Source organism: Penaeus chinensis, chromosome 38 (assembly GCF_019202785.1).
Source record: "Penaeus chinensis breed Huanghai No. 1 chromosome 38, ASM1920278v2, whole genome shotgun sequence".
In the NCBI taxonomy this organism is placed as follows: Eukaryota; Metazoa; Arthropoda; class Malacostraca; order Decapoda; family Penaeidae; genus Penaeus; species Penaeus chinensis.
The window spans coordinates 10,762,677-10,789,765 of NC_061856.1; the positions used below are offsets into that span (position 1 = coordinate 10,762,677).

Genomic DNA, 27,089 nt, shown 5'->3' on the forward strand with positions numbered 1-27,089 from the left:
ACATATGTACACACACATACGCACAAATATATATATATATATATATATATATATATATACATATATATGTATGTGTGTGTGTGCGAATATATATATAAGTTTTAAAAAATGAACGCCTGTCTTATAAGACACATAATAATGATAATTATCATTATTATGTTTGGCCTCATGTGTTACGGCTTGATAGTAATGAGATGGAGAAGGGAAATCTTTATTTCACTAGCTTTGTATTAAAAAGGTGCAAAATTAGAGATACTCTCTCTCTCTCTATCTATCTATCTATTTACCAATCTCTCTCTCTGTCCCTCTTTCTATCTATCTATCTACCAATCTCTCTATCTCTGTCCCTCTTTCTATCTATCTGTCTACCACTCTCTCTCTCTCTCTCTCATTCTCTCTCTCCCTCCCTCTCTCTCTCTCTCTCTCTCTCTCTCTCTCTCTCTCTCTCTCTCTCTCTCTCTCTCTCTCTCTCTCTCCCTCTCTCTCTCTCTCTCTCTCTCTCTCTCTCTCTCTCTCTCTCTCTCTCTCTCTCTCTCTCTCTCTCTCTCTCTCTCTCTCTCTCTCTCTCTCTCTCTCTCTCTCTCTCTCTCTCTCTCTCCTCTCTCTCTCTCTCTCTCTCTCTCTCTCTCTCTCTCTCTCTCTCTCTCTCTCTCTCTCTCTCTCTCTCTCTCTCTCTCTCTCTCTCTCTCTCCTCTCTCTCTCTCTCTCTCTCTCTCTCTCTCTCTCTCTCTCTCTCTCTCTCTCTCTCTCTCTCTCTCTCTCCTCTCTCTCTCTCTCTCTCTCTCTCTCTCTCTCTCTCTCTCTCTCTCTCTCTCTCCCTCTCTCTCTCTCTCTCTCTCTCTCTCTCTCTCTCTCTCTCTCTCTCTCTCTCTCTCTCCCTCTCTCTCTCTCTCTCTCCCTCTCTCTCTCTCTCTCTCTCTCTCTCTCTCTCTCTCTCTCTCTCTCTCTCTCTCTCTCTCTCTCAAACGCCTCCCATTATTTTCTTCTTTTGTTTTGAGAAATGAAGTTCACTTGCGACTTGGACTTTTTCCCATTTTAGTTTTTCTGATTAATACTAAACAGTACAGTTTTTATGATTTTTAATATCATTATAAGAAACGTTACTATACTGTATATAAATTTCTCTAGTTAATCTTACATGAACTCTTGCACCGCATTATTATAAAATGCTGTTATAGTGTAGTTATATTTCTTAATAACGTAGTATTAATGAAACATTGGACATATACGGCACCATATGAGCATATCGCGTAACCTTATCGCTTGGGCGTGTTAGTCTCGGATTATATCCTGTGAGACCAAGTCCGTCCTGTCGCTGTGTGTGGATGTTGGCTGCGAGATGAGAAAATGATCGTGTTCCGTGGTCGTAGTCTTTGGAATTACGTCTCTCTTCTGGCATTCATGGTGTATACGTCTCGATGTTCTTATCTGTATGATGGTAAGGGTGTTCGTGCAACGTTGTCTGAATGCTGGGCTGGATTGACAGTTTATCGGGGGCTTGGTTGGCATTTATTATTTTGGGCAAGGTTCTCTAAAATTAATGCCGTTCATTACTCTGCCATAAAGGTTGACCTGGACTCACCGAGTGTTTCGTTGGAGCTCATTATTAATGTGTTGCGGTTTTCTCTGTCAATAATTACGTTTCAACATCACAGGTTAGGAGATTGATCTTCGTAACACCTTGCAAAGTGTCCATAGTTGATGAAATCTGAATAAACGACGGAATACCACAATTTAAAATAAATAAATAAATAAATAAATAAAAGTTAAACCAGGAAATGCTCAGGCGATAAAGCAAGCACAGCTCAAGCAGAGTAAAAGAAGAGGTCCATTTCAGGAATGAACACCAGCGTCTTACTTGTTTATGAACACAAAACTACCTATGCGCCAATTGTTGTATAAATTAGATGAGCTTATTCACGGTCATAACAGATACAGGAACTGAATACACATTTCTTGTACAAATAAGAACTATTAGCATTATACCGAAACACATGTTCAAGCTTTATATAGATATCGCTATTAGACAAAAATCTTATTGTGAACGAGTGACTATTAATTAATGTTGAAAATCATAAGTAAATTAATTATTATTATGTACATGATTGCCTAAAATATGATACAATGTTTATGATCTAATAAATAAATGTACATTATTTATTTGCACGCTTAAATATACACACATATACATGTCTAATAGACATTCTAATACTTATAGTATGATAATTCCTAAATCTACAGACTAGTTCCTGATTAACCCACTTTTACCAACTATCGACAAAAAAAAAAAAAAAAAAAAAAATCTTGCCTCATTTCTGACACCCTTAAAGTAGGCCTCCATTAGCATGAAGAACCCTGCTTGATAACACTGACAGATGGTGATTATACCTTATAGTCTTAATGACATGCCATAATATGCATGTGTACACACACAGGCAGACACGAAATCCAAAACTTACAGGCTGACGTCATGGTCCTACGATTTTCCGGCAAATTTATAAGCATTTAACATATTTAGATCTTAAAAATCCTCCACAGCTCTGTGATGAACAAGGCCATTGGGCTATTAACCCTGTTGGCAATGTATGCTTTAGGACTGCCCTTTCATCAGTCTTTTATTGTATTTCCAGAGCAAAATTCTTTCATAGTTATTCAGTTTATTACATTACTATATTCTATCAACCCTATTATTATATATATACATATATATACATAAAGATACATATTTGTATGTGTGTGTGTGTGTCTGTAACTTACCACAACATTTCTTGTCATAAAATAAAGCAAATCTCAATGAAAACGGGGATGCAAGAGTTCGCCTCTCCTATTCTTAAGGTTTCATATATGTATATCCCTACATTTACAATCAAAACCGAAACTTCTGTTTATTTTACATGTGTTGTTGCTTTGAAGTAGCACTGAAATGACCTCTCCTAAGCACAGGCCTTTGTAATGGTGACATGGTAAACAAGCTGTTACCATACAACAGGTCCTTTCTTACCACTAATGTAATTCTCAATGGCGGTACACTCACTACTAGTGTATATTAATATATATGTGTCTGCGTGCGTATTTAGATATACTGACACATATGTGTGTATGCATATGTTATCATGTATTAAAGTATGTATACATACATACATGTGCATATATATATTTATATATACATATATACATATATATTGTATATATATTCATATCATATCTATATACACATATACATATATATATACATATATATAAAGGTATATATACACATATACATATATATACATATATATACATATATATATATAAATATATATATACATATATATAAATATATATATACACGAATATATATTGTATATATATATATATATATCTGTGTGTGTGTGTGTGTGTGTGTGTGTGTGTGTGTGTGTGTGTGTGTGTGTAGATAGATATATACACGAATTTATATATATATATACATATATATACATATATGAATACACACACACACACACACACACACACACACACATACATACACGTGTGTGTATATATACACATAAATATATTATATAGAGAGATATAGATGTACATATACACGAATATATATATATATATATATATATATATATATATATATACATTAATGTTTCTATATATGTATGTATATATGTATATATATTGTATATTATATACATTATATGTATATACATTTATATCATATACTATATATATTCATATTAAATGTATACATGAAGTATATGTAATTTTTATATACTATATATATATCTATATAGATATATGTAAATAGTACACAAATTGTACTTAATATATATATATGATGTATATAATATACAGTAAACATATATGTGTGTATATATGTGTATGTGTATGCATGTGTGTATATATACGCATATACATACATATATATGTATATGTATATATAAGAATATTGCACTTTATATACATCATATATATCTTATATATAGATATCATGTATATCCATATTAAATATATATCTCTATTTAAATTATATGTAATAAATATGTATCATTTACATATATGTATCTATGTATATATGCAAATAATACATAAATATTACATATAATCTATATATAATATTTATGTGTATATATATACATATATCCATATATGTTTGACTGGCAGAACACCCAGTCATTAACTACTGGATTCCGACCCTCGTGCACAGTTACCGCCTCTACCACAAACCATGCGAATGTCATGATGGAGCCTGGACTTCGAATAAGATATGTGTAACTAATTCATTAACCATAACAACGGCTGCCCTTCAGTTCCATTTTGCAAATCTATTACTTGTATCACAATTTCGTAATGCAAGATATACAGGTAATCATTTATTGCAATCGCCAATCGATGCCGAAATCATGGCTCTTGCGTCGCATACGTAGCATTTGCAGGAATGGTGGTAACTAGTGATGGGCAGTCGATTGCTTTTGGAATGTGTAATCGATTAGTAAACGATTGTTTTCACCTGGAAATAGTTTATGCAGTGGTTTGTGGAGTATAACTCATACATTTACAGTGTTAGTGTAGTCAATCAGTCAGTCTCTCTCTCTCTCTCTCTCTCTCTCTCTCTCTCTCTCTCTCTCTCTCTCTCTCTCTCTCTCTCTCTCTCTCTCTCTCTCTCTCTCTCCCTTTCCTTCTCCCTCTCCTTCTCCCTCTCCTTCTCCCTCTCCCTCTCCCTCTCCCTCTCCCTCTCCCTCTCCCTCTCCCTCTCTCTCTCTCTCTCTCTCTCTCTCTCTCTCTCTCTCTCTCTCTCTCTCTCATGGTGTGTTCTGTTAGACTGAAAAATATTGAGACGGTCCTCAGTTCAACCCTAGCTCTGAGTAATCGTTTAGTAAACGATTACTGGAAATTATAATAAGTACAGTCAGTGTATTGATTTACTGATTACAAGCAATCGATTGCTCCCACCACTAATGGTAACCCTGCCCCCGTGCTCCAGAAGAAGTTACAATATGCTTGCTTTTCGACTACTGGCTCGAGACCGATCTTACGGCGAAAAAATGATGTATCGCTTTGAGAGGTCAAATGAAGGTGTCGGGGGGGGGGGGGGGTCCTATCAAAATTAAAATAGACTTTCCCCTTAGTATTCTGACGGTTGTTTATAGTAAGAAACGCCACTATCAAAAATGAAATAGTTTTTTTTTTTATTCTGGTGATTATAAAATGTATCTTGTTAATATAATATTTTCTTGCGCATCCTGATTGGCTAAGCACGATAACGTATTTAATTCCACCACTTTTTTTACCTCGATAATCTGTGCGATTTTTTTTTTATTATACGTGTAGCTATTTTCCTTAGTCTAAGTCAGAACAATATTCTAAAATGAACTGAATAAACAGCACAGGTAACAGGTTTGGCAACTCGTGGTTACCCTACAATTGCACGCCATGAAAGATACCCTACGAATGCTATGAATCTTAGGCTATGTTTCCTTTTGTGAGTATTTTTGAGTGGGAACCTCGTGGTTGCTGTGTCGATAGCCCTTATATGTAAATACCTTTTATGTTGAATACATTCTACCGATAAAACAGATACAGACAAAGATCATATGAGAACCAGGACGAAGGTATCAATCAGCTTAGAGTAAAGTGAGCATCAAGCAAAATGGTGCAAAATATTTCTGCCGCTTATGGAAATATGTTCGTTTTCATATATATGTATTGTGTCATTTTCTTCTTTATCCTACAGATTGCACTGTAAAGAAAGATTATGAAGGAGTTGTGATCAAAACCTTCAGGGACTCTCTCCGTGTGACCATCGCAAACACAAAGGAAAACGACAAAGTTGCCATAATAAATAAAGGCAAAAGAAAGACTCTGGCCATACCGAAGAACAAGTGGACTGAAATTGAATGTCGAGTTTCAAGCAATGACGAGGTGGAATGTGAAGAGATGTCCAACACTGCAGAGAAGAAGAATTCTGGCGGACCGTTGAAAGAGTTTACGCTTAAGAATGCGGAGGTTCTTGCTAACTGTCCTCAAGGTTAGGGCTCTTTGTTTTAATTTCTTGTGCGTGTGAGTGTCCATATATATCTGATTATACATGCATACATACACCCATACAAACACACGCACACAAATATGTGTGTACATATACATACATATATATTCATATATATACATATATGTGTGTGTGTGTGTGTGTGTGTGTGTGTGCGTGCGTGCGTGCGTGCGTGTGCACGCGTATTTGTGTATGAGTAAACGTGCGTGTGTGTGTGTGTGTGTGTGTGTGTGTATGTGTGTGTGTGTGTGTGTGTGTGTGTGTGTGTGTGTGTGCATATATATACATATATACATATATATGTATATATATATGAATGTGTGTATATATATTTATATGTATATGCGTATATATGCATACATATATATATATATGTGTGTGTGTGTGAGTGTGTTTGTATACATATATGTATATATATACTATATGTGTATATATATGTATATATATATGCATATATATATTTTATATATGTATATATATGTGTATATATATACATATATACATGTATACATATATTCACACACATAGATATATATATCAATCTATATGTATATACACATACACATACATATATACATATGTATATTCACGCACATATACATACATATACATATTTATATATATATACATATATGTACCACACACAGTGTGTATATACACACACAGACACAGACACATATATACATTTATACATATAAATATACATACATGCACACACACACACACACACACACACACACACACACACACACACACACACACACACACACATGTATATATGCATATTCATATATATACATATATATACATATATGTGTGTGTGTGTGTGTGTGTGTGTGTGTGTGTGTGTGTGTGTGTGTGTGCATGTATATATATCTATATGTATAAATGTATATATGTGTGTGTGTGTCTGTGTGTGTATATACACATATATACACACACACATAAATATACATATCTGTCTATATATATAAATATGTAATTATATATGTAAATATACATAAGTACATGTGTGTTTGTGTGTGTGTGTATGTGTATATATATAGAAAGAGAAAGAGAGAGATCTGTGGAAACAGCTTCTACCTCAGTCTGCCATTGTTAAGGACACCATTCATTAAGTGGAGTCTGCCATTTTGGAAAATTGCCGTATTACTGTCCGTCAGCTAGCCCAAGATTTTAAGTTTAATGTTGGGTCTGTGGACAAAATCATTCATGACCATCTGCATACACAGAAGTTGTCTGCTCGATGGGTTCCTAGGCTACTCACACCTTTCCAGAGGCAGGAACAAGTCAATTGTTCCAAGGTCCCTTTCCTGACAAAATGTACTACAATTACAGGAGCTTACTACGCTTCACTGCTACAGAAATCGCGGGAAGCTATCAAAAGCAAGAGGTGCGGAATGTTGACCAAAGGTGTCCAAATCCTGCAAGACAACGCCCGTGTTTACAATATTCACATTGCCCAGATGGAAGTGTGGTCCTGTGGCTTTGACATCATCCCTCATCCTTCTTATTCTCCTGACCTTTCACCTCTTTAAGTCCATGAAGTCCTTTATCAAGGGCAAACGTTTCCTAGATGATGAGACTCTGATTTCTGAAGTCACTTCATGACTTCAGAACTTGAACAAGTAACGAGTCCACAGCTGAAACGATTGTAGAGGTGTCTCACTCTTGATGGGACCTTTGTAGATAAAGACTAATAACTGTATGACGTTTCATTTCTGTATGTCCATGGGAAGTGGGTCAAGAGAAATCCTTAATGAGTGCCCTTGTATGTGTAAATATAAACAATATAAAGACAACTGAGTCAATTGAGGGTGGCGGCCGGGCAGTTCCCCCACCCCCAAGGCTCTGTATTACACACTCAAGGTCTGCTTCCCTCCCTCCGTCACTTTTTTTTTTTCACTATGTTATGCTTATATTACACCTATATAGGCCCGGTTATATCTTAAAACTTAGCTAATTTTTCTAAAGAAAAATCTGTCTCACTCGCAAACCCACCATGAAAAATGATGCCCCTGTGTGTGCGTATATATATATATACATACATATACATATACATATATACACACATATGTATATGTGTGTGTGCGTGTGTTGGTGTGTGTGCATGTGTGTCTGCATGTACATATATATATATGCATCTGTACATATATTTATACAAATATATATCAAATGTCTATGTATATATACATATATATATGAAATACATATATATACGTATGTATATGTGTGTGTTTATACATAAATATTCATATGTAATTTAAACTATCTATTTGTATTATATATATGATATGTATACATATATATGAATATATATATTTGGATCTATGTGTAAATATATACATATTTATATTTGTATTTACCTATCTCTAGCATATTATCTTTATAATGATTCTTAGGACTGCCAAATAAAGAGCTCACCTCAGACACCTCGATCGACTTCCCACGCTGGAAATCCACAAGGGAACATTTCGCCATTATTCCAGAAGAGAACCTGACTGTTAGTTTGTCCATATTTGGACAAAACCTTTCTCTTTGTTGGAATGGAAAACAGACGGTGGTTAAGACGAGCAAGGAAGACTGTCAAGCCTTGCCAGCTCACAAGGTGCACAAGATCACACTGGATTACGAGTTGCAGGAGATCAAGGTACAAACATGTATTTCTGGCCTCTGTGGGTCCAGTGTGAATATCCGCGGATCTTGGATTTATCCGCATAGAGTAAGAGGGAATTATCCTAAATTCCCATCTCCAACAGAGTGCTGATGGCCGCTTTCCGATAGGAGTGAATAGCACCAATGCAAATAAAGATGACTTGATGAAGATGAAGTCTGAAGGAGGCAAGGCCTGGGTTGTGCAAAGCCGGGATGACTGGACTCACCTTCAGGACCAAGACCAGAGCACGGGCAGCCAAACTGAGTGTGAGGACATTTTCTAGTTTAGTTCTAGAGCGTCCAGTCTCAGGGAAGGAAAATGTGTCAGTTCTGGAGTACTTTGATTCGTTAAAGTTCTTTGGTGAAAGAAGAATTAAAAAGACATTTATTTCTTTTTTTGTTGTTTAGTAATCACATTTGCTGCCTTCAACACCACTTCCTATTTTCCCAAAAGGGACTTAGCAAATCGGAGAGAGTTGCTAATTATCTTCATTCCTGAGATTAGACGAAGGATAGTTAGAATGACATATGAATTTACGGATCATGTTGGTATATAGTGCATATTTCTCTTCTAAAGATATTTCATGCTTATTTGATATTTCTACAGGTATATGCGACCATGGTGGAAACACCGAAGTAATCCTGTCTCTTTTCCTTCTTTTCTTCATTATTACAACCATTGCTTTGTGCTGTTACCTTCTGCGTATAAGGGTAATGTATCCCGTTTGTATTTACAGTTTCAGTCGCCACTTATTTTCTTTAATTGCTCATAATTTATACAAAGATATGCCCATTATTAACATGAATATAAATTTAAAAATCACCAAGCTCTATTGGAAGAAAAAATATATATATATATTTATATATATATCACGTTTACCTTCTTTCACAAATCAGAGAAACTCGTCCAGAAGTCGATCTTCTCCTGCCTCTCAAGTGCTTGAACTGAATACAGGTAAATAAAACAGTCTTTTTGTTTTTCTTTGAGTCTATGGGGCGTCAGCTTATTACTATACACAGAACGTCGCTAAAATGCAAATAAGGCTTCTTGCTTCACGTTCGTTTATTCACTAAGTGGATATATAACTACGCAGGTACATCCTAAGAGAAGTAAATGACTATATACATTTTTTTACAAGATTTGTAGTGTGCGAAAATTATATTTATTGCTTGCTATCATTGCTATTATTGTTATCATTATTATTAGTTGTAGTAATATTATTGTTGTTATTACTATCATTAGTACTGTTATTATTATCATTGTTATCATCACTATTATAATATTTGTTAGTATTATCTTTATTGTTATTATCTGTATTGTTCTTACTATCATTGTTATCATCATCATCATCATTATCTCCATCATTACTATCATCATGATTATTATCATTAACGTCAATGTTATTATCATCTTGACTTTTATTATTATTATTACTATTATTATATTATCATTATTATTATCATTATCATTATATTATCATTATTATTATCATTATTGTTATTGTTATCATTATTATTTCTGTTATTATTATTATTATTATTATTATTAATTATTATTGTTATCATTATTATTACTATTATAATTATTATTTTTATTTTTATTGGTAGTACTATTATTTGTACTATATTTTTGTTATTATTATTGCTATAATTATTATTGTTATTATTGCTATAATTATTATTGTTATAATTATTATTTTTATTATTATTATTATAATCATTATCATTATTATTATCTTCATTATTGTTATCATAACTTTCATTATTATCATAATTATTATTATCATTACTACTATCATTATAATTATCATTATTATCGTCATGATCATCACCATTATTATTATTATTATTATTGTTACTTTCATCCCATCTAATTCGTTTTACCTTTTTTTATAGCCAAGGAGAGTATGACGAACGAAAATCCTGGTAGCATGGACTATGGAGAAGAATCAGAAAATGATATCTATGGTTATAATAGTCAGGGACACTAGATGCTGTCTGACCATATACATACAAAGGTATTAGATATTAGGAAGCCATAGCCACAGGACCGCATAGACCCATGCTAATTTTGACATCTTGGACTAGCTGACGAACAGGAATGGCAGGCTCTACTTGATGGATGATGCCCTCATCCATGCCAGACTGGGGTCGCCCTGTCGTAGGAGCGGTTTCCATAGATCTCCGATGCCAAAGTCATTTGATCGGGTATCCTCTCCATAAGTTGCCTTCATTTCATCGAAAGTCTCTTGTAGTATGCGGTCATTCAAGTATAAAAGTTATTGCGCCTTAACCGAAAACAAAATATTTTGAATTAAGGACTGGACATCAAAACATACCCATAGAGATATGTATCATTATGTATGTGAAATAGGATCTTTTATAAGCTTTCCTTGGTGTTTATATATATATATATATATACATAGAGGTATGTGTGTATATATATTTATATATGCATATGTATATATATACATATACATATACATATACATATACATATACATATACATATACATTTACATATACACGGGAGGCGCTCTTAAAAGTTTTTCCTTGTATGCATATATATATATATATATATATATATATATATATATATATATATATATATATATATGTATATATATATATAAATATATAAATATACATATGCACATATGCACATATACATACACATATATATATTTTTTTTACACATATAATGTGTATATTTACATATATATGTGTATCTATACATATATTCATATAATTTATTTATATGTATATTGTGTATATATATGTATATGTATATATGTATACATGTATGTATATATAGATATATATGTATATATTGTGAATACATATATATGTATAAATATATATGCATAAATATACATAAACGTACATATATGTATATATATATATATATATATATTTATACATATATTTATATACGTGTGTGTATGTATATACACATATTTGTACACGTATATATATCTGTGTGTGTATGTATGTATGGTGAATAATAGAGGGAGGGGGGGGAGGTAAAGTGGTGAAAGTGAAAGAAGTAGTAGATTAATAGTAGGGGGGGCGAAACCCCTTGCATGTCATTCTTTGTTTGTGTTAACATCACTGGGAGAGGAAGGAGGCAAGTATTTGTGATTTTATTTTTACACTTTTTATATTTTATTTTATGCTAGCAAAACAAGCGAACAGGAATTATTATTATTATTATTATTATTATTAATACTTAGAGAAGAACAAGAAATATTTTTGTTTGATTATATTTTTATGAATCTTATTTATTTATTGATTATTTGTTTTACTTTATATTTGAACAAAGACAAGTGCGTACTTTTGGGGGGATCTTTTTTTTTATTAATTATATTTATTCTTTAACGGTTGAACAAGTGAAATAAAACGAAATGTTTTTGTTGTTTTATTTATTTCTACTTTTTGGTAGATTTTGTTCTATGTACTTTTATATTGTGTTTTATTTATATATATACATACATATAAATATATTTATATATATAAAGCGCTGCTTCTACATATGTAGGCACAAGTATTATTGAGTCAGAAGATTAGACTAAAAAGCGACTTTGTGATTCGGCGTACCCGAGGGTTCGATTGAGTTGCCAGATGTTTGCTGTCCTGAAAATGGACTTATTATATACATCTCTAGGTCAATTATATTCGCTATAGTAGTAGCATATAAAGGAGTGTGATTTTTTTAGGATCTTTACTTTAAAGTCTAATAATATTTTGTATATCTCATATGTGCATGAGACAATCAAATCTCAATAAATAAAGTGCATTATACACAGGCAAAGTTTTGTTTATTTTATTTATCCATAGTTTTCATCACATTCTTAAAGCTTCACTATTCGTAAACAATTACGTCAGATACTAAAACATTCGTTCCCATAAATCAACTTTCTTTAAGAAAAGAAGGCCTTTGCCTTCAGAACTATGTTCAAATATTGTATATATTTTTAACTGTCCTAGATGTAATGCTAGGTATATTGGATCATCTACACGATGGTTCAAACATACAATACCTGAACATATGGGTAAATCTATAAGAACTAGCCTACCTCTCAACAGACCTCCTTTCTCAGCTGTCCGCCAGCATTCACACACAGGTCATCCTTTCACTCATAATGATTTTAAAATTCTATCCAGATCTAACAGATTCGACCTTATTATCCCAGAATCCCTGTACATTCACAAGATGAAGCCGGATCTCAACAACAGTTATGCCATTCAGTTTACGGTGTAATGCAATTAAAGTAAAAAGCAGTTCCCGCTTGTTTAGGTATGCCTCGCCCTCGTATACATGTCCTGTTTTTTTTCCACAATGTTTCTGTCTTTTTCTTTTTGTTACATTGTGTTACACATTTGTTTGTTTATTTCAAAAACCTTTTTGTCAGTTCCTCTTTTATCTAATAATGTTTTTATGTTCGTTATATATATGTATACATATATATGTGTATATATATACATACACATACATACACACAAACACATACACATTCCTCCCAAGCTCTCTTCCGCTCCACGCTAATCTTATCATAGTTTCTTCCGGGGTTCCATGAACGCTATCGTTAGCACCTCTAGTGCCATATCATATATATATGTGTGTGTGTGTGTGTGTGTGTGTGTGTGTGTGTGTGTGTGTGTGTGTGTGTGTGTGTGTGTGTGTGTGTGTGTGTGTGCATACACAGACATATGTGTGTGTGTGTGTGTGTGTGTGTGTGTGTGTGTATATATGCACATGTAAGGTGTCCGTGGGAGGAACCCTTTCGTCAAACCGTCAGAGTGACGATGCCCCGTGAAGCGGGATAAAAGGCATAAGGACCAGGAGCCCTGTTTACTACATAAAAAAAAAAGAAAAAAAAGAAAAGAAAAAAAAGAGCAAAGGTGAATAAAAATCTCTTACAGGCCCTCATGAGAAGAATGGAGTGTCTGAGGTAGCAATATAGGTGTTTATATACCTACCACTGCACATAAAAAAAACTAATTAGCATGCCCAGCTTCTCATATTGGTAAGAATAAGGCTCAGATACAACCTTTTTCGTTCCTGTCCGTCTGAAAATCCCTGTAGGATCCATGGGGAGTAGCACACAAACACACGTTCTAATTTACACTCTTTATTTAGCCCAAATGGCCCCCATATATAGGCGGGAAAGGAGGCAAGACGCATTAACTTTCTTGCAAGAATTATTTAAAATACAATATATATATACAGGACCAGTAATGGTTGCTATAAAATGAAAAACATCCACTTTCAGTTTTGAAAATAACAAAAGTGAAAGAAAGTCCAGATACAAATATTATTGGCATAACACGGAGTATAAAAAAGGTATCAATAAAACGCTAAAAAATAACAAAAAAAAGGACAATACTAATCATCATGCAAATAATAATAATAATAATAATAACATTACAGAGAATCTGCCCTGAGTAATGGTAGTAAAATATTCCACGAAACTTTTATAATGATCAACTTAAAATAACAAAAAATAACTGAATTTGCCTTGTATCACTAAAAATAGAACGAATAAAAATTGAAACAAAAACAGAATTCATTTAACAAAACATTAAAATTCTGACACAGCACGAAAATAAAAAGTGTAAAACTAAGCGGCAGGCAGTTCGGAATCATGAAGATACGCGGTTCCACCTCCTCCTCTCTCCCACTCACTCACCCTTCCTACTCTCCCTCCTCCTCCTCTCTCCCACTCACTCACCCTCACTCAGCAAGTAAGTTTGTTCAGTAAGTAAACAAAGTAAACAATCTTATTATGAACTGAATTCTACTTGTTTACATGGTTTACGCCTATAGAACATGAGAGGCGTGTACATAAAATAATATAAAATAAATGAAAGAGTCGGGCGATCCGTCTGCTGTGGCTCCTCCAGGATCCTACGAATTCCCGTGGGCCAGTGATAAGGTCAGGATATAGGGTTAAGGGTTCAATTAGGGTAGTAGGGTGGTGGAAATAAGGATTTGGACAAAGGAAAGGTAAGGAGAGATCAGGAATGAGGGCAGATAGAGATAAAGTTTAGACAAGAGAAAGGCGAGCACAGAGAGGGTAGATCCAGGGAGGGTACATCTTTAGTATAGTTCCCATAAAATAAAGGGCAAGAATATTGAGAAAAAAAGAGTGGGGAAATGTAGAAGGAAGAGTAGGGCAACATTATACAGAAAGGAAAAACAGATAAACATGAATAAACGAAAGGAAAACTTTGAGACTAAGCTAGGCTAGCATAAAGGAAAAGTTAAAACCATGAACATCAGCGCTAAAGATTTGTAGAACAGAAATATGAAGAGAAAGAAGATGTTAAGGGAGAGAAGGAAAACGATGACAAAACTAAAGATAAGACAGAAAAGAAGAGAGGAAGAGAAAAAGGGGAAGCAGGAGTTAAAATGTAGGGGTGTAAGTGAGAGAGAGAGAGAGAGAGGGAAGGAAGGAGGAGGAAGAAGAGCAGCAAGGCTGAGTGAGTGGGAGAGAGAGAGAGAGAGAGAGAGAGAGAGAGAGAGAGAGAGAGAGGAGAAGGAAGAGCAGTAAAGGTGAGTGAGTGGGAGAGAGAGAGAAGGAGGAGGAGGAGGAAGAGCAGCAAGGGTGAGTGAGTGGGAGAGAGAGAGGAGGAGGAGGAGGAGGAAGAGCAGCAAGGGTGAGTGAGTGGGAGAGAGAGAGGAGGAGGAGGAGGAGGAAGAGCAGCAAGGGTGAGTGAGTGGGAGAGAGAGAGGAGGAGGAGGAGGAAGAGCAGCAAGGGTGAGTGAGTGGGAGAGAGAGAGGAGGAGGAGGAGGAGGAAGAGCAGGAAGGGTGAGTGAGTGGGAGAGAGAGAGGAGGAGGAGGAAGAGCAGGAAGGGTGAGTGAGTGGGAGAGAGAGAGGAGGAGGAGGAAGAGCAGCAAGGGTGAGTGAGTGGGAGAGAGAGAGGAGGAGGAGGAGGAGGAAGAGCAGCAAGGGTGAGTGAGTGGGAGAGAGAGAGGAGGAGGAGGAGGAGGAAGAGCAGTAAAGGTGAGTGAGTGGGAGAGAGAGAGGAGGAGGAGGAGGAGGAAGAGCAGGAAGGGTGAGTGAGTGGGAGAGAGAGAGGAGGAGGAGGAGGAGGAAGAGCAGGAAGGGTGAGTGAGTGGGAGAGAGAGAGGAGGAGGAGGAGGAGGAAGAGCAGCAAGGGTGAGTGAGTGGGAGAGAGAGAGGAGGAGGAGGAGGAGGAAGAGCAGCAAGGGTGAGTGAGTGGGAGAGAGAGAGGAGGAGGAGGAGGAGGAAGAGCAGCAAGGGTGAGTGAGTGGGAGAGAGAGAGGAGGAGGAGGAGGAAGAGCAGCAAGGGTGAGTGAGTGGGAGAGAGAGAGGAGGAGGAGGAGGAGGAAGAGCAGCAAGGGTGAGTGAGTGGGAGAGAGAGAGGAGGAGGAGGAGGAGGAAGAGCAGGAAAGGGTGAGTGAGTGGGAGAGAGAGAGGAGGAGGAGGAGGAGGAAGAGCAGAAAGGGTGAGTGAGTGGGAGAGAGAGAGGAGGAGGAGGAGGAAGAGCAGCAAGGGTGAGTGAGTGGGAGAGAGAGAGGAGGAGGAGGAGGAAGAGCAGCAAGGGTGAGTGAGTGGGAGAGAGAGAGGAGGAGGAGGAGGAGGAAGAGCAGCAAGGGTGAGTGAGTGGGAGAGAGAGAGGAGGAGGAGGAGGAGGAAGAGCAGCAAGGGTGAGTGAGTGGGAGAGAGAGAGGAGGAGGAGGAGGAAGAGCAGCAAGGGTGAGTGAGTGGGAGAGAGAGAGGAGGAGGAGGAGGAGGAAGAGCAGCAAGGGTGAGTGAGTGGGAGAGAGAGAGGAGGAGGAGGAGGAGGAAGAGCAGCAAGGGTGAGTGAGTGGGAGAGAGAGAGGAGGAGGAGGAGGAGGAAGAGCAGCAAGGGTGAGTGAGTGGGAGAGAGAGAGGAGGAGGAGGAAGAGCAGCAAGGGTGAGTGAGTGGGAGAGAGAGAGGAGGAGGAGGAGGAAGAGCAGCAAGGGTGAGTGAGTGGGAGAGAGAGAGGAGGAGGAGGAGGAAGAGCAGCAAGGGTGAGTGAGTGGGAGAGAGAGAGGAGGAGGAGGAGGAGGAAGAGCAGCAAGGGTGAGTGAGTGGGAGAGAGAGAGAGGAGGAGGAGGAGGAAGAGCAGCAAGGGTGAGTGAGTGGGAGAGAGAGAGGAGGAGGAGGAGGAAGAGCAGCAAGGGTGAGTGAGTGGGAGAGAGAGAGGAGGAGGAGGAGGAGGAAGAGCAGCAAGGGTGAGTGAGTGGGAGAGAGAGAGGAGGAGGAGGAGGAGGAAGAGCAGCAAGGGTGAGTGAGTGGGAGAGAGAGAGGAGGAGGAGGAGGAGGAAGAGCAGCAAGGGTGAGTGAGTGGGAGAGAGAGAGGAGGAGGAGGAGGAGGAAGAGCAGCAAGGGTGAGTGAGTGGGAGAGAGAGAGGAGGAGGAGGAGGAAGAGCAGCAAGGGTGAGTGAGTGGGAGAGAGAGAGGAGGAGGAGGAGGAGGAAGAGCAGCAAGGGTGAGTGAGTGGGAGAGAGAGGAGGAGGAGGAGGAGGAAGAGCAGCAAGGGTGAGTGAGTGGGAGAGAGAGAGGAGGAGGAGGAGGAGAGGAAGAGCAGAAGGTGAGTGAGTGAGAGAGAGAGAGGAGGAGGAGGAGGAAGAGCAGCAAGGGTGAGTGAGTGGGAGAGAGAGAGGAGGAGGAGGAGGAGGAAGAGCAGCAAGGGTGAGTGAGTGGGAGAGAGAGAGGAGGAGGAGGAGGAGGAAGAGCAGGAAAGGGTGAGTGAGTGGGAGAGAGAGAGAGGAGGAGGAGGAGGAAGAGCAGGAAGGGTGAGTGAGTGGGAGAGAGAGAGGAGGAGGAGGAGGAAGAGCAGCAAGGGTGAGTGAGTGGGAGAGAGAGAGGAGGAGGAGGAGGAGGAAGAGCAGCAAGGGTGAGTGAGTGGGAGAGAGAGAGGAGGAGGAGGAGGAGGAAGAGCAGCAAGGGTGAGTGAGTGGGAGAGAGAGAGAGGAGGAGGAGGAGGAAGAGCAGCAAGGGTGAGTGAGTGGGAGAGAGAGAGGAGGAGGAGGAGGAGGAAGAGCAGCAAGGGTGAGTGAGTGGGAGAGAGAGAGGAGGAGGAGGAGGAGGAAGAGCAGCAAGGGTGAGTGAGTGGGAGAGAGAGAGGAGGAGGAGGAGGAAGAGCAGCAAGGGTGAGTGAGTGGGAGAGAGAGAGGAGGAGGAGGAGGAAGAGCAGCAAGGGTGAGTGAGTGGGAGAGAGAGAGGAGGAGGAGGAGGAAGAGCAGCAAGGGTGAGTGAGTGGGAGAGAGAGAGGAGGAGGAGGAGGAGGAAGAGCAGCAAGGGTGAGTGAGTGGGAGAGAGAGAGGAGGAGGAGGAGGAAGAGCAGCAAGGGTGAGTGAGTGGGAGAGAGAGAGGAGGAGGAGGAGGAGGAAGAGCAGCAAGGGTGAGTGAGTGGGAGAGAGAGAGGAGGAGGAGGAGGAGGAAGAGCAGCAAGGGTGAGTGAGTGGGAGAGAGAGAGGAGGAGGAGGAGGAAGAGCAGCAAGGGTGAGTGAGTGGGAGAGAGAGAGGAGGAGGAGGAGGAAGAGCAGCAAGGGTGAGTGAGTGGGAGAGAGAGAGGAGGAGGAGGAGGAGGAAGAGCAGCAAGGGTGAGTGAGTGGGAGAGAGAGAGGAGGAGGAGGAAGAGCAGCAAGGGTGAGTGAGTGGGAGAGAGAGAGGAGGAGGAGGAGGAGGAAGAGCAGCAAGGGTGAGTGAGTGGGAGAGAGAGAGGAGGAGGAGGAGGAAGAGCAGCAAGGGTGAGTGAGTGGGAGAGAGAGAGGAGGAGGAGGAGGAGGAAGAGCAGCAAGGGTGAGTGAGTGGGAGAGAGAGAGGAGGAGGAGGAGGAAGAGCAGCAAGGGTGAGTGAGTGGGAGAGAGAGAGGAGGAGGAGGAGGAAGAGCAGCAAGGGTGAGTGAGTGGGAGAGAGAGAGGAGGAGGAGGAGGAGGAAGAGCAGCAAGGGTGAGTGAGTGGGAGAGAGAGAGGAGGAGGAGGAGGAAGAGCAGCAAGGGTGAGTGAGTGGGAGAGAGAGAGGAGGAGGAGGAGGAGGAAGAGCAGCAAGGGTGAGTGAGTGGGAGAGAGAGAGGAGGAGGAGGAGGAAGAGCAGCAAGGGTGAGTGAGTGGGAGAGAGAGAGAGGAGGAGGAGGAGGAAGAGCAGCAAGGGTGAGTGAGTGGGAGAGAGAGAGGAGGAGGAGGAGGAGGAAGAGCAGCAAGGGTGAGTGAGTGGGAGAGAGAGAGGAGGAGGAGGAGGAGGAAGAGCAGGAAGGGTGAGTGAGTGGGAGAGAGAGAGGAGGAGGAGGAGGAGGAAGAGCAGCAAGGGTGAGTGAGTGGGAGAGAGAGAGGAGGAGGAGGAGGAAGAGCAGCAAGGGTGAGTGAGTGGGAGAGAGAGAGGAGGAGGAGGAGGAGGAAGAGCAGCAAGGGTGAGTGAGTGGGAGAGAGAGAGGAGGAGGAGGAGGAGGAAGAGCAGCAAGGGTGAGTGAGTGGGAGAGAGAGAGGAGGAGGAGGAGGAAGAGCAGCAAGGGTGAGTGAGTGGGAGAGAGAGAGGAGGAGGAGGAGGAAGAGCAGCAAGGGTGAGTGAGTGGGAGAGAGAGAGAGGAGGAGGAGGAAGAGCAGCAAGGGTGAGTGAGTGGGAGAGAGAGAGGAGGAGGAGGAGGAGGAAGAGCAGCAAGGGTGAGTGAGTGGGAGAGAGAGAGGAGGAGGAGGAGGAGGAAGAGCAGCAAGGGTGAGTGAGTGGGAGAGAGAGAGGAGGAGGAGGAGGAGGAAGAGCAGCAAGGGTGAGTGAGTGGGAGAGAGAGAGGAGGAGGAGGAGGAGGAAGAGCAGCAAGGGTGAGTGAGTGGGAGAGAGAGAGGAGGAGGAGGAGGAGGAAGAGCAGCAAGGGTGAGTGAGTGGGAGAGAGAGAGGAGGAGGAGGAGGAAGAGCAGCAAGGGTGAGTGAGTGGGAGAGAGAGAGGAGGAGGAGGAGGAGGAAGAGCAGCAAGGGTGAGTGAGTGGGAGAGAGAGAGGAGGAGGAGGAGGAAGAGCAGCAAGGGTGAGTGAGTGGGAGAGAGAGAGGAGGAGGAGGAGGAGGAAGAGCAGCAAGGGTGAGTGAGTGGGAGAGAGAGAGGAGGAGGAGGAGGAGGAAGAGCAGCAAGGGTGAGTGAGTGGGAGAGAGAGAGGAGGAGGAGGAGGAAGAGCAGCAAGGGTGAGTGAGTGGGAGAGAGAGAGGAGGAGGAGGAGGAGGAAGAGCAGCAAGGGTGAGTGAGTGGAGAGAGAGAGAGGAGGAGGAGGAGGAAGAGCAGCAAGGGTGAGTGAGTGGGAGAGAGAGAGGAGGAGGAGGAGGAGGAAGAGCAGCAAGGGTGAGTGAGTGGGAGAGAGAGAGGAGGAGGAGGAGGAAGAGCAGCAAGGGTGAGTGAGTGGGAGAGAGAGAGGAGGAGGAGGAGGAGGAAGAGCAGCAAGGGTGAGTGAGTGGGAGAGAGAGAGGAGGAGGAGGAGGAGGAAGAGCAGCAAGGGTGAGTGAGTGGGAGAGAGAGAGGAGGAGGAGGAGGAAGAGCAGCAAGGGTGAGTGAGTGGGAGAGAGAGAGGAGGAGGAGGAGGAAGAGCAGCAAGGGTGAGTGAGTGGGAGAGAGAGAGGAGGAGGAGGAGGAGGAAGAGCAGCAAGGGTGAGTGAGTGGGAGAGAGAGAGGAGGAGGAGGAGGAAGAGCAGCAAGGGTGAGTGAGTGGGAGAGAGAGAGGAGGAGGAGGAGGAGGAAGAGCAGCAAGGGTGAGTGAGTGGGAGAGAGAGAGGAGGAGGAGGAGGAGGAAGAGCAGCAAGGGTGAGTGAGTGGGAGAGAGAGAGGAGGAGGAGGAGGAAGAGCAGCAAGGGTGAGTGAGTGGGAGAGAGAGAGGAGGAGGAGGAGGAAGAGCAGCAAGGGTGAGTGAGTGGGAGAGAGAGAGGAGGAGGAGGAGGAGGAAGAGCAGCAAGGGTGAGTGAGTGGGAGAGAGAGAGGAGGAGGAGGAGGAGGAAGAGCAGCAAGGGTGAGTGAGTGGGAGAGAGAGAGGAGGAGGAGGAGGAGGAAGAGCAGCAAGGGTGAGTGAGTGGGAGAGAGAGAGGAGGAGGAGGAGGAGGAAGAGCAGCAAGGGTGAGTGAGTGGGAGAGAGAGAGGAGGAGGAGGAGGAGGAAGAGCAGCAAGGGTGAGTGAGTGGGAGAGAGAGAGGAGGAGGAGGAGGAGGAAGAGCAGCAAGGGTGAGTGAGTGGGAGAGAGAGAGGAGGAGGAGGAGGAGGAAGAGCAGCAAGGGTGAGTGAGTGGGAGAGAGAGAGAGGAGGAGGAGGAGGAAGAGCAGCAAGGGTGAGTGAGTGGGAGAGAGAGAGAGGAGGAGGAGGAGGAAGAGCAGCAAGGGTGAGTGAGTGGGAGAGAGAGAGAGGAGGAGGAGGAGGAAGAGCAGCAAGGGTGAGTGAGTGGGAGAGAGAGAGGAGGAGGAGGAGGAGGAAGAGCAGCAAGGGTGAGTGAGTGGGAGAGAGAGAGGAGGAGGAGGAGGAGGAAGAGCAGCAAGGGTGAGTGAGTGGGAGAGAGAGAGAGGAGGAGGAGGAGGAAGAGCAGAAAGGGTGAGTGAGTGGGAGAGAGAGAGAGGAGGAGGAGGAGGAAGAGCAGCAAGGGTGAGTGAGTGGGAGAGAGAGAGAGGAGGAGGAGGAGGAAGAGCAGTAAGGTGAGTGAGTGGGAGAGAGAGAGAAGGAGGAGGAGGAGGAAGAGCAGGAAGGGTGAGTGAGTGGGAGAGAGAGAGAAGGAGGAGGAGGAGGAAGAGCAGTAAAGGTGAGTGAGTGGGAGAGAGAGAGGAGGAGGAGGAGGAGGAAGAGCAGTAAAGGTGAGTGAGTGGGAGAGAGAGAGGAGGAGGAGGAGGAGGAAGAGCAGTAAAGGTGAGTGAGTGGGAGAGAGAGAGGAGGAGGAGGAGGAGGAAGAGCAGCAAGGGTGAGTGAGTGGGAGAGAGAGAGAAGGAGGAGGAGGAGGAAGAGCAGCAAGGGTGAGTGAGTGGGAGAGAGAGAGGAGGAGGAGGAGGAGGAAGAGCAGCAAGGGTGAGTGAGTGGGAGAGAGAGAGAAGGAGGAGGAGGAGGAAGAGCAGTAAAGGTGAGTGAGTGGGAGAGAGAGAGAAGGAGGAGGAGGAGGAAGAGCAGCAAGGGTGAGTGAGTGGGAGAGAGAGAGAGAGAGGAGGAGGAGGAAGAGCAGCAAGGGTGAGTGAGTGGGAGAGAGAGAGAAGGAGGAGGAGGAGGAAGAGCAGTAAAGGTGAGTGAGTGGGAGAGAGAGAGGAGGAGGAGGAAGAGCAGCAAGGGTGAGTGAGTGGGAGAGAGAGAGGAGGAGGAGGAGGAGGAAGAGCAGCAAGGGTGAGTGAGTGGGAGAGAGAGAGGAGGAGGAGGAAGAGCAGCAAGGGTGAGTGAGTGGGAGAGAGAGAGGAGGAGGAGGAGGAAGAGCAGCAAGGGTGAGTGAGTGGGAGAGAGAGAGAAGGAGGAGGAGGAGGAAGAGCAGTAAAGGTGAGTGAGTGGGAGAGAGAGAGGAGGAGGAGGAGGAGGAAGAGCAGCAAGGGTGAGTGAGTGGGAGAGAGAGAGGAGGAGGAGGAGGAGGAAGAGCAGCAAGGGTGAGTGAGTGGGAGAGAGAGAGGAGGAGGAGGAAGAGCAGGAAGGGTGAGTGAGTGGGAGAGAGAGAGGAGGAGGAGGAGGAGGAAGAGCAGCAAGGGTGAGTGAGTGGGAGAGAGAGAGGAGGAGGAGGAAGAGCAGGAAGGGTGAGTGAGTGGGAGAGAGAGAGGAGGAGGAGGAGGAGGAAGAGCAGCAAGGGTGAGTGAGTGGGAGAGAGAGAGGAGGAGGAGGAGGAAGAGCAGCAAGGGTGAGTGAGTGGGAGAGAGAGAGGAGGAGGAGGAAGAGCAGCAAGGGTGAGTGAGTGGGAGAGAGAGAGAAGGAGGAGGAGGAGGAAGAGCAGTAAAGGTGAGTGAGTGGGAGAGAGAGAGAAGGAGGAGGAGGAGGAAGAGCAGGAAGGGTGAGTGAGTGGGAGAGAGAGAGAAGGAGGAGGAGGAGGAAGAGCAGGAAGGGTGAGTGAGGGTTGTTACGAAGAGTAGCTTTATAATCTACTCAAGTAAAGGAGATTTTTTGAGTTTGCCTTTACCTATGGATCTTGCACTATTGTAGTAGTGAACAGAAAGATGCATTAACTGTGCAGGTTATTTTTTATGGAAGACTAATAATTATTTTTGATAATGTTAATCACAAGAAGGTTAGGAATTATCTATAATCATAATGGAAAAAGTTGTTAAAGGTAAATCATTTTGAGCCAGCGGACTCGAACTGGAACTTTGTGGAGGTGAGACGCACGGTCTTGTGGTATTTTGTTTTAGGCCAATAAATTAGCTGCACGTTTGTTTACCTCAGTACCCTGTTTCCAACATGATTATATGATATTATTATATTTGATGTTGTGTTTTTTTGGAATTGGATTTCCGTTGATTTTGTTGTGTAAAAGGTGACCAGTGTTTTGGGTAATGCCCAGAGTGTTATTGGAGATATGTCAAGAACCAGAGCTGTTTCTTTTACTTTTGTGCAGCAATGATGTGCCTTATTCTTTTTTTGTGATTGAATTGCTTGAGCTGCCCTATTATTGGCATCGTGGTGATTGAAGGACAAACAGTGCTTCACATTCATTTTGTTCTCAAATACTTGTTGGCATTTGCTAGCGTGTAAATTAATTTCATAGTAATACATGGTAAACCTCTACTATTGTTTGATATTTCCACACTCTTGTTGCATCCTTTGAGTTATTCATTGGTGATTTAAATAGATTAAGTGTATAGAGAATTAGAAGGTATGAAAAGTGATTGATAGTCTACTCAAAATTAATATTTCATTAGAACAAGAGAAACCAATTGTTTGTATCTTGACTTTACTCAGTACTAAGATCAGAATGTTAAAGTTTCGAATTTACCTTGGGAAGTTTACAATTAAGTTGCTCTGTACCCGTTTGGATTAATCCCCTAAATTAGTAAAGGCAACTCTGCATTAAGAGAGATTTATTCGAGCAAGGAACTTGATTGTAACAGGAGAAGAGAGAGAGGAAGGGGAAGAGCCGCAAGGGTGAGAGAGTGGGAGAGAGAGAGGAAGAGGAGCAGCAAGGGTGAGTGAGAAGGAAGCATGGGGGGGGGGAGGAAGAAATAAAAGGGAAGGGAGGGTAGAAGGAAGGCCTGGAGGCCTCACACACACACACACACACACACACACATATATATATATATATATATATATATATATATATATATATATATATATACTTAAATGTACACACACACCCATAGGGAAAGTTCGGCAAATTGGCCGTGCACGTTTCCATGCACCATGGTGGGTGAGCGTGTTCTCTAGGCTGGTTGGAATCCAGACTGTCAGAGATGCGAGTTGTGATGATTTTTATAAACAGTTTGTATGCTAGTTTCACTGTTGCAATTTCTTTTGCATCTAATATAAGGTCTATACTAGTTCCGTCTTCACCTGGTGTCTTTCCTTTCTTCTTGCCTCCTTCCCCCCCCCCCCCCCCCCTCTCGCTCTCCTCTCCTCTCTAATATCTGGTTATCTGTATACCTCCCTCTATTTTTTTATTTTCTTCCCTCCCTCCCTTTCTCCCCCCTCCCTACTTCTCTCTCTCTCTCTCTCTCTCTCTCTCTCTCACTCACTCTCTCTCTCTCTCTGTATATTTCTCTGCCTTTCTCTCCTTCCCTCCCTCCCTTCCTCCCGCTTTCGGTTTGACACCAAAGTGCTTCTATTTCCTCAAATTCTTCGTTGCTGTAACTTCGCCATCGTGCTGGGTAATTAAAACTGTCAACAACACCACCCCTAACAGCGGGCAGGTTTTTTTCTGACCGTCAAAAAGTTCGCCTACTACTCTACAGATTTGGTTGAATATAATTAAGAACTGAAAGTATATGGCAGGATTTATTGATGCAGAAAACACAGGTGACCTACAAGAATGGCTCTTTATTGAGAGGCCGGTACACAAAATATATTAGGAGCAATCAAGGTCTACATATATATAGAAGTCTCCATGACACCATGTTACTACATATGCGGTGGAGGGGGGAGGGGGACTTCGTGAGATAAAAAATATGGAAAGTCTTCATGGTACACAAAATCAATCATAAGTAATCAAGGTCTACATATATAAAATTCAACGTCCATTAGCCTCGCCGTTTTCTGTTAAGTTCGGAAACAAAACCGAACAGACTGCTTCTGACTATAACATGCAGGTTTCATAATGATATATATAATGATGATAATAAAGCATGATGTTAACTTACTGAAGACGGGGTTATCTCTTGTCTACTTTAAGTTTATGGTTACAAGTTGACTTCTTCATGGTCTTGTTTCCCCATTCCCAGGATTTTCGAGAAAACTGCTATTGCTTATTCTACCGTTATTGATACTGATACTATTGTTACTAATATTTACATTATAAATAATGCAAAGTTATTAATTACTTACAACAATTAGAAATAAAAATAGAAATCTCCGTGAATCAAGGGAAAGAGTAAACAGGTAAGACAGGTTGAGTTCCTAATTATTAATTAATTAAACTTTATATATATGTATATATTTAAATGTATACACATATAAAATATATAAATAATTATATTAATAATGACAATGAAATATAATAATAATAATAATAATAATAATAATAATAATAATATATATGTGTATATATACACACACATATATATACATATATATAAATGTGTGTATATACATATATATGTATATATTTATATGTATATATATGTGTATATATAAACATATATATGTATGTATATATATGTATACACACATATATATACATATGTAACCTGTATATATGTATATATATAAATATATATGTACGTATATATATATATATATATATATGTAAGTATGTATACGCACACATATGCACACACAAACACACACGCACATACACATATATATACATAAATATAGATATATAGATAGATGGGTAGAACTATATGATATATATGTGTATATATACATATACATATATATATACAAACACACATATATGTAAACACACACACATATATATAAACATACACACACATACATATATAAAAACCATATGTATAAACACACACACACAAACATACACACACATACATATATATAAACCATATGCATAAACACACACACACACACTCTCTCACACATATATACACATGCACAAATATACACACACACACACACACACACTCATATATGTATGTATATATATACACATATATATATGCATATTTCCACATATACATTTACATAAATGTATACATAAGAGTGTATATATATGTATGTATATGTATATGAATACACTCTCACCCACACAGTTACACACACATGTATACACACTTGTACAGACCTGGACTAGCACTGCAATAGATGTTGCTGCAACCACAGATCAGTTAGACTGATGACGTACGCTTGCTTAACCCTGTGGCCAGACGTAAACAATAAGTGCTGACGGGGAGTCGACCTACTTTAGTCCAGCAGTGGTGAGATGTATTGTTCTATATTTGGTTATGTGAGCCTTGACGGCCCTCTGAGTTCCAAACAGAACAATGGAAAAAAATCAAATATGGGTAAATCGACTCATTTCCTCTTCTGGGACAGCGGTAGAGTTGTCCCACAGTCTTGGCGAATGCTACTGGCGTTCCCTGATGAGCAGAAAAACTGTCAACGTTTCTGAAAAGGGAAAGTTTTTAGAGGTTGGCAGATAGAGACGGATAAAACAAATAACCTATTTTCCTATTGAATAATGTATTAATGATATGCATCTCGTCGTCGTTACAGAAATGTTCAAATTGACCTTGAACGATTCATTCCTCCCTCTCTCTCTATCTCTCTATTTCTCTTTTTCTTACATACTCTTTTTAAGAGAGCCAATTTGTTGATTTTCCATCATTTTTTCGTTTGTCTCTTTCATTCCGTTAGTAAGTTCTTACCTCTTCCAAGATTGCATTCCATGTTATAGCATTACCACATGGTTGTAAACATGACGAAAAGAAGGAAAACAAACAGGATTACTTCGTTGTTTCCACCATGGTCGAATATACCTGTAGAAAAATCAAATAAGCATGAAATATCTTTAGAAGAGAAATATGCACTATATACCAACATGATCCGTAAATTCATATGTCATTCTAACTATCCTTCGTCTAATCTCAGGAATGAAGATAATTAGCAACTCTCTCCGATTTGCTAAGTCCCTTTTGGGAAAATAGGAAGTGGTGTTGAAGGCAGCAAATGTGATTACTAAACAACAAAAAAGGAAATAAATGTCTTTTTAATTCTTCTTTCACCAAAGAACTTTAACGAATCAGAGTACTCCAGAACTGACACATTTTCCTTTCCTGAGACTGGACGCTCTAGAACTAAACTGGAAAATGTCCTCACACTCAGT

General features: G+C 41.0%; 2 protein-coding genes across 2 annotated transcripts in view; one reads left to right on the forward strand and one right to left on the reverse strand.

Moving 5' to 3' along the window:
• Positions 1–1,284: 1,284 nt before the first annotated feature.
• LOC125046056 lies at positions 1,285–11,193 on the forward strand. Its single transcript, XM_047643673.1, has 7 exons — positions 1,285–1,438; positions 5,711–6,004; positions 8,425–8,672; positions 8,782–8,944; positions 9,285–9,388; positions 9,575–9,632; positions 10,574–11,193. Exons 1-7 carry the CDS (start codon positions 1,348–1,350, stop codon positions 10,666–10,668), a joined length of 1,053 nt encoding a protein of 350 aa, XP_047499629.1. The 5' UTR covers positions 1,285–1,347; the 3' UTR covers positions 10,669–11,193.
• Positions 11,194–26,009: 14,816 nt separating this feature from the next.
• The window catches only part of LOC125045927, a 14,929-nt gene continuing 13,849 nt past the window's right edge, over positions 26,010–27,089 (reverse strand). The window contains exons 6-8 of the mRNA XM_047643528.1: positions 27,083–27,089; positions 26,632–26,742; positions 26,010–26,371 (exon numbers count right to left, since the gene is read on the reverse strand). The exon at positions 27,083–27,089 is cut by the window's right edge and continues 227 nt beyond it. Coding sequence (XP_047499484.1) covers positions 26,663–26,742; positions 27,083–27,089 — 87 coding nt within the window. The 3' untranslated portion in view covers positions 26,010–26,371; positions 26,632–26,662. The remainder of the gene's footprint in view (positions 26,372–26,631; positions 26,743–27,082) is intronic.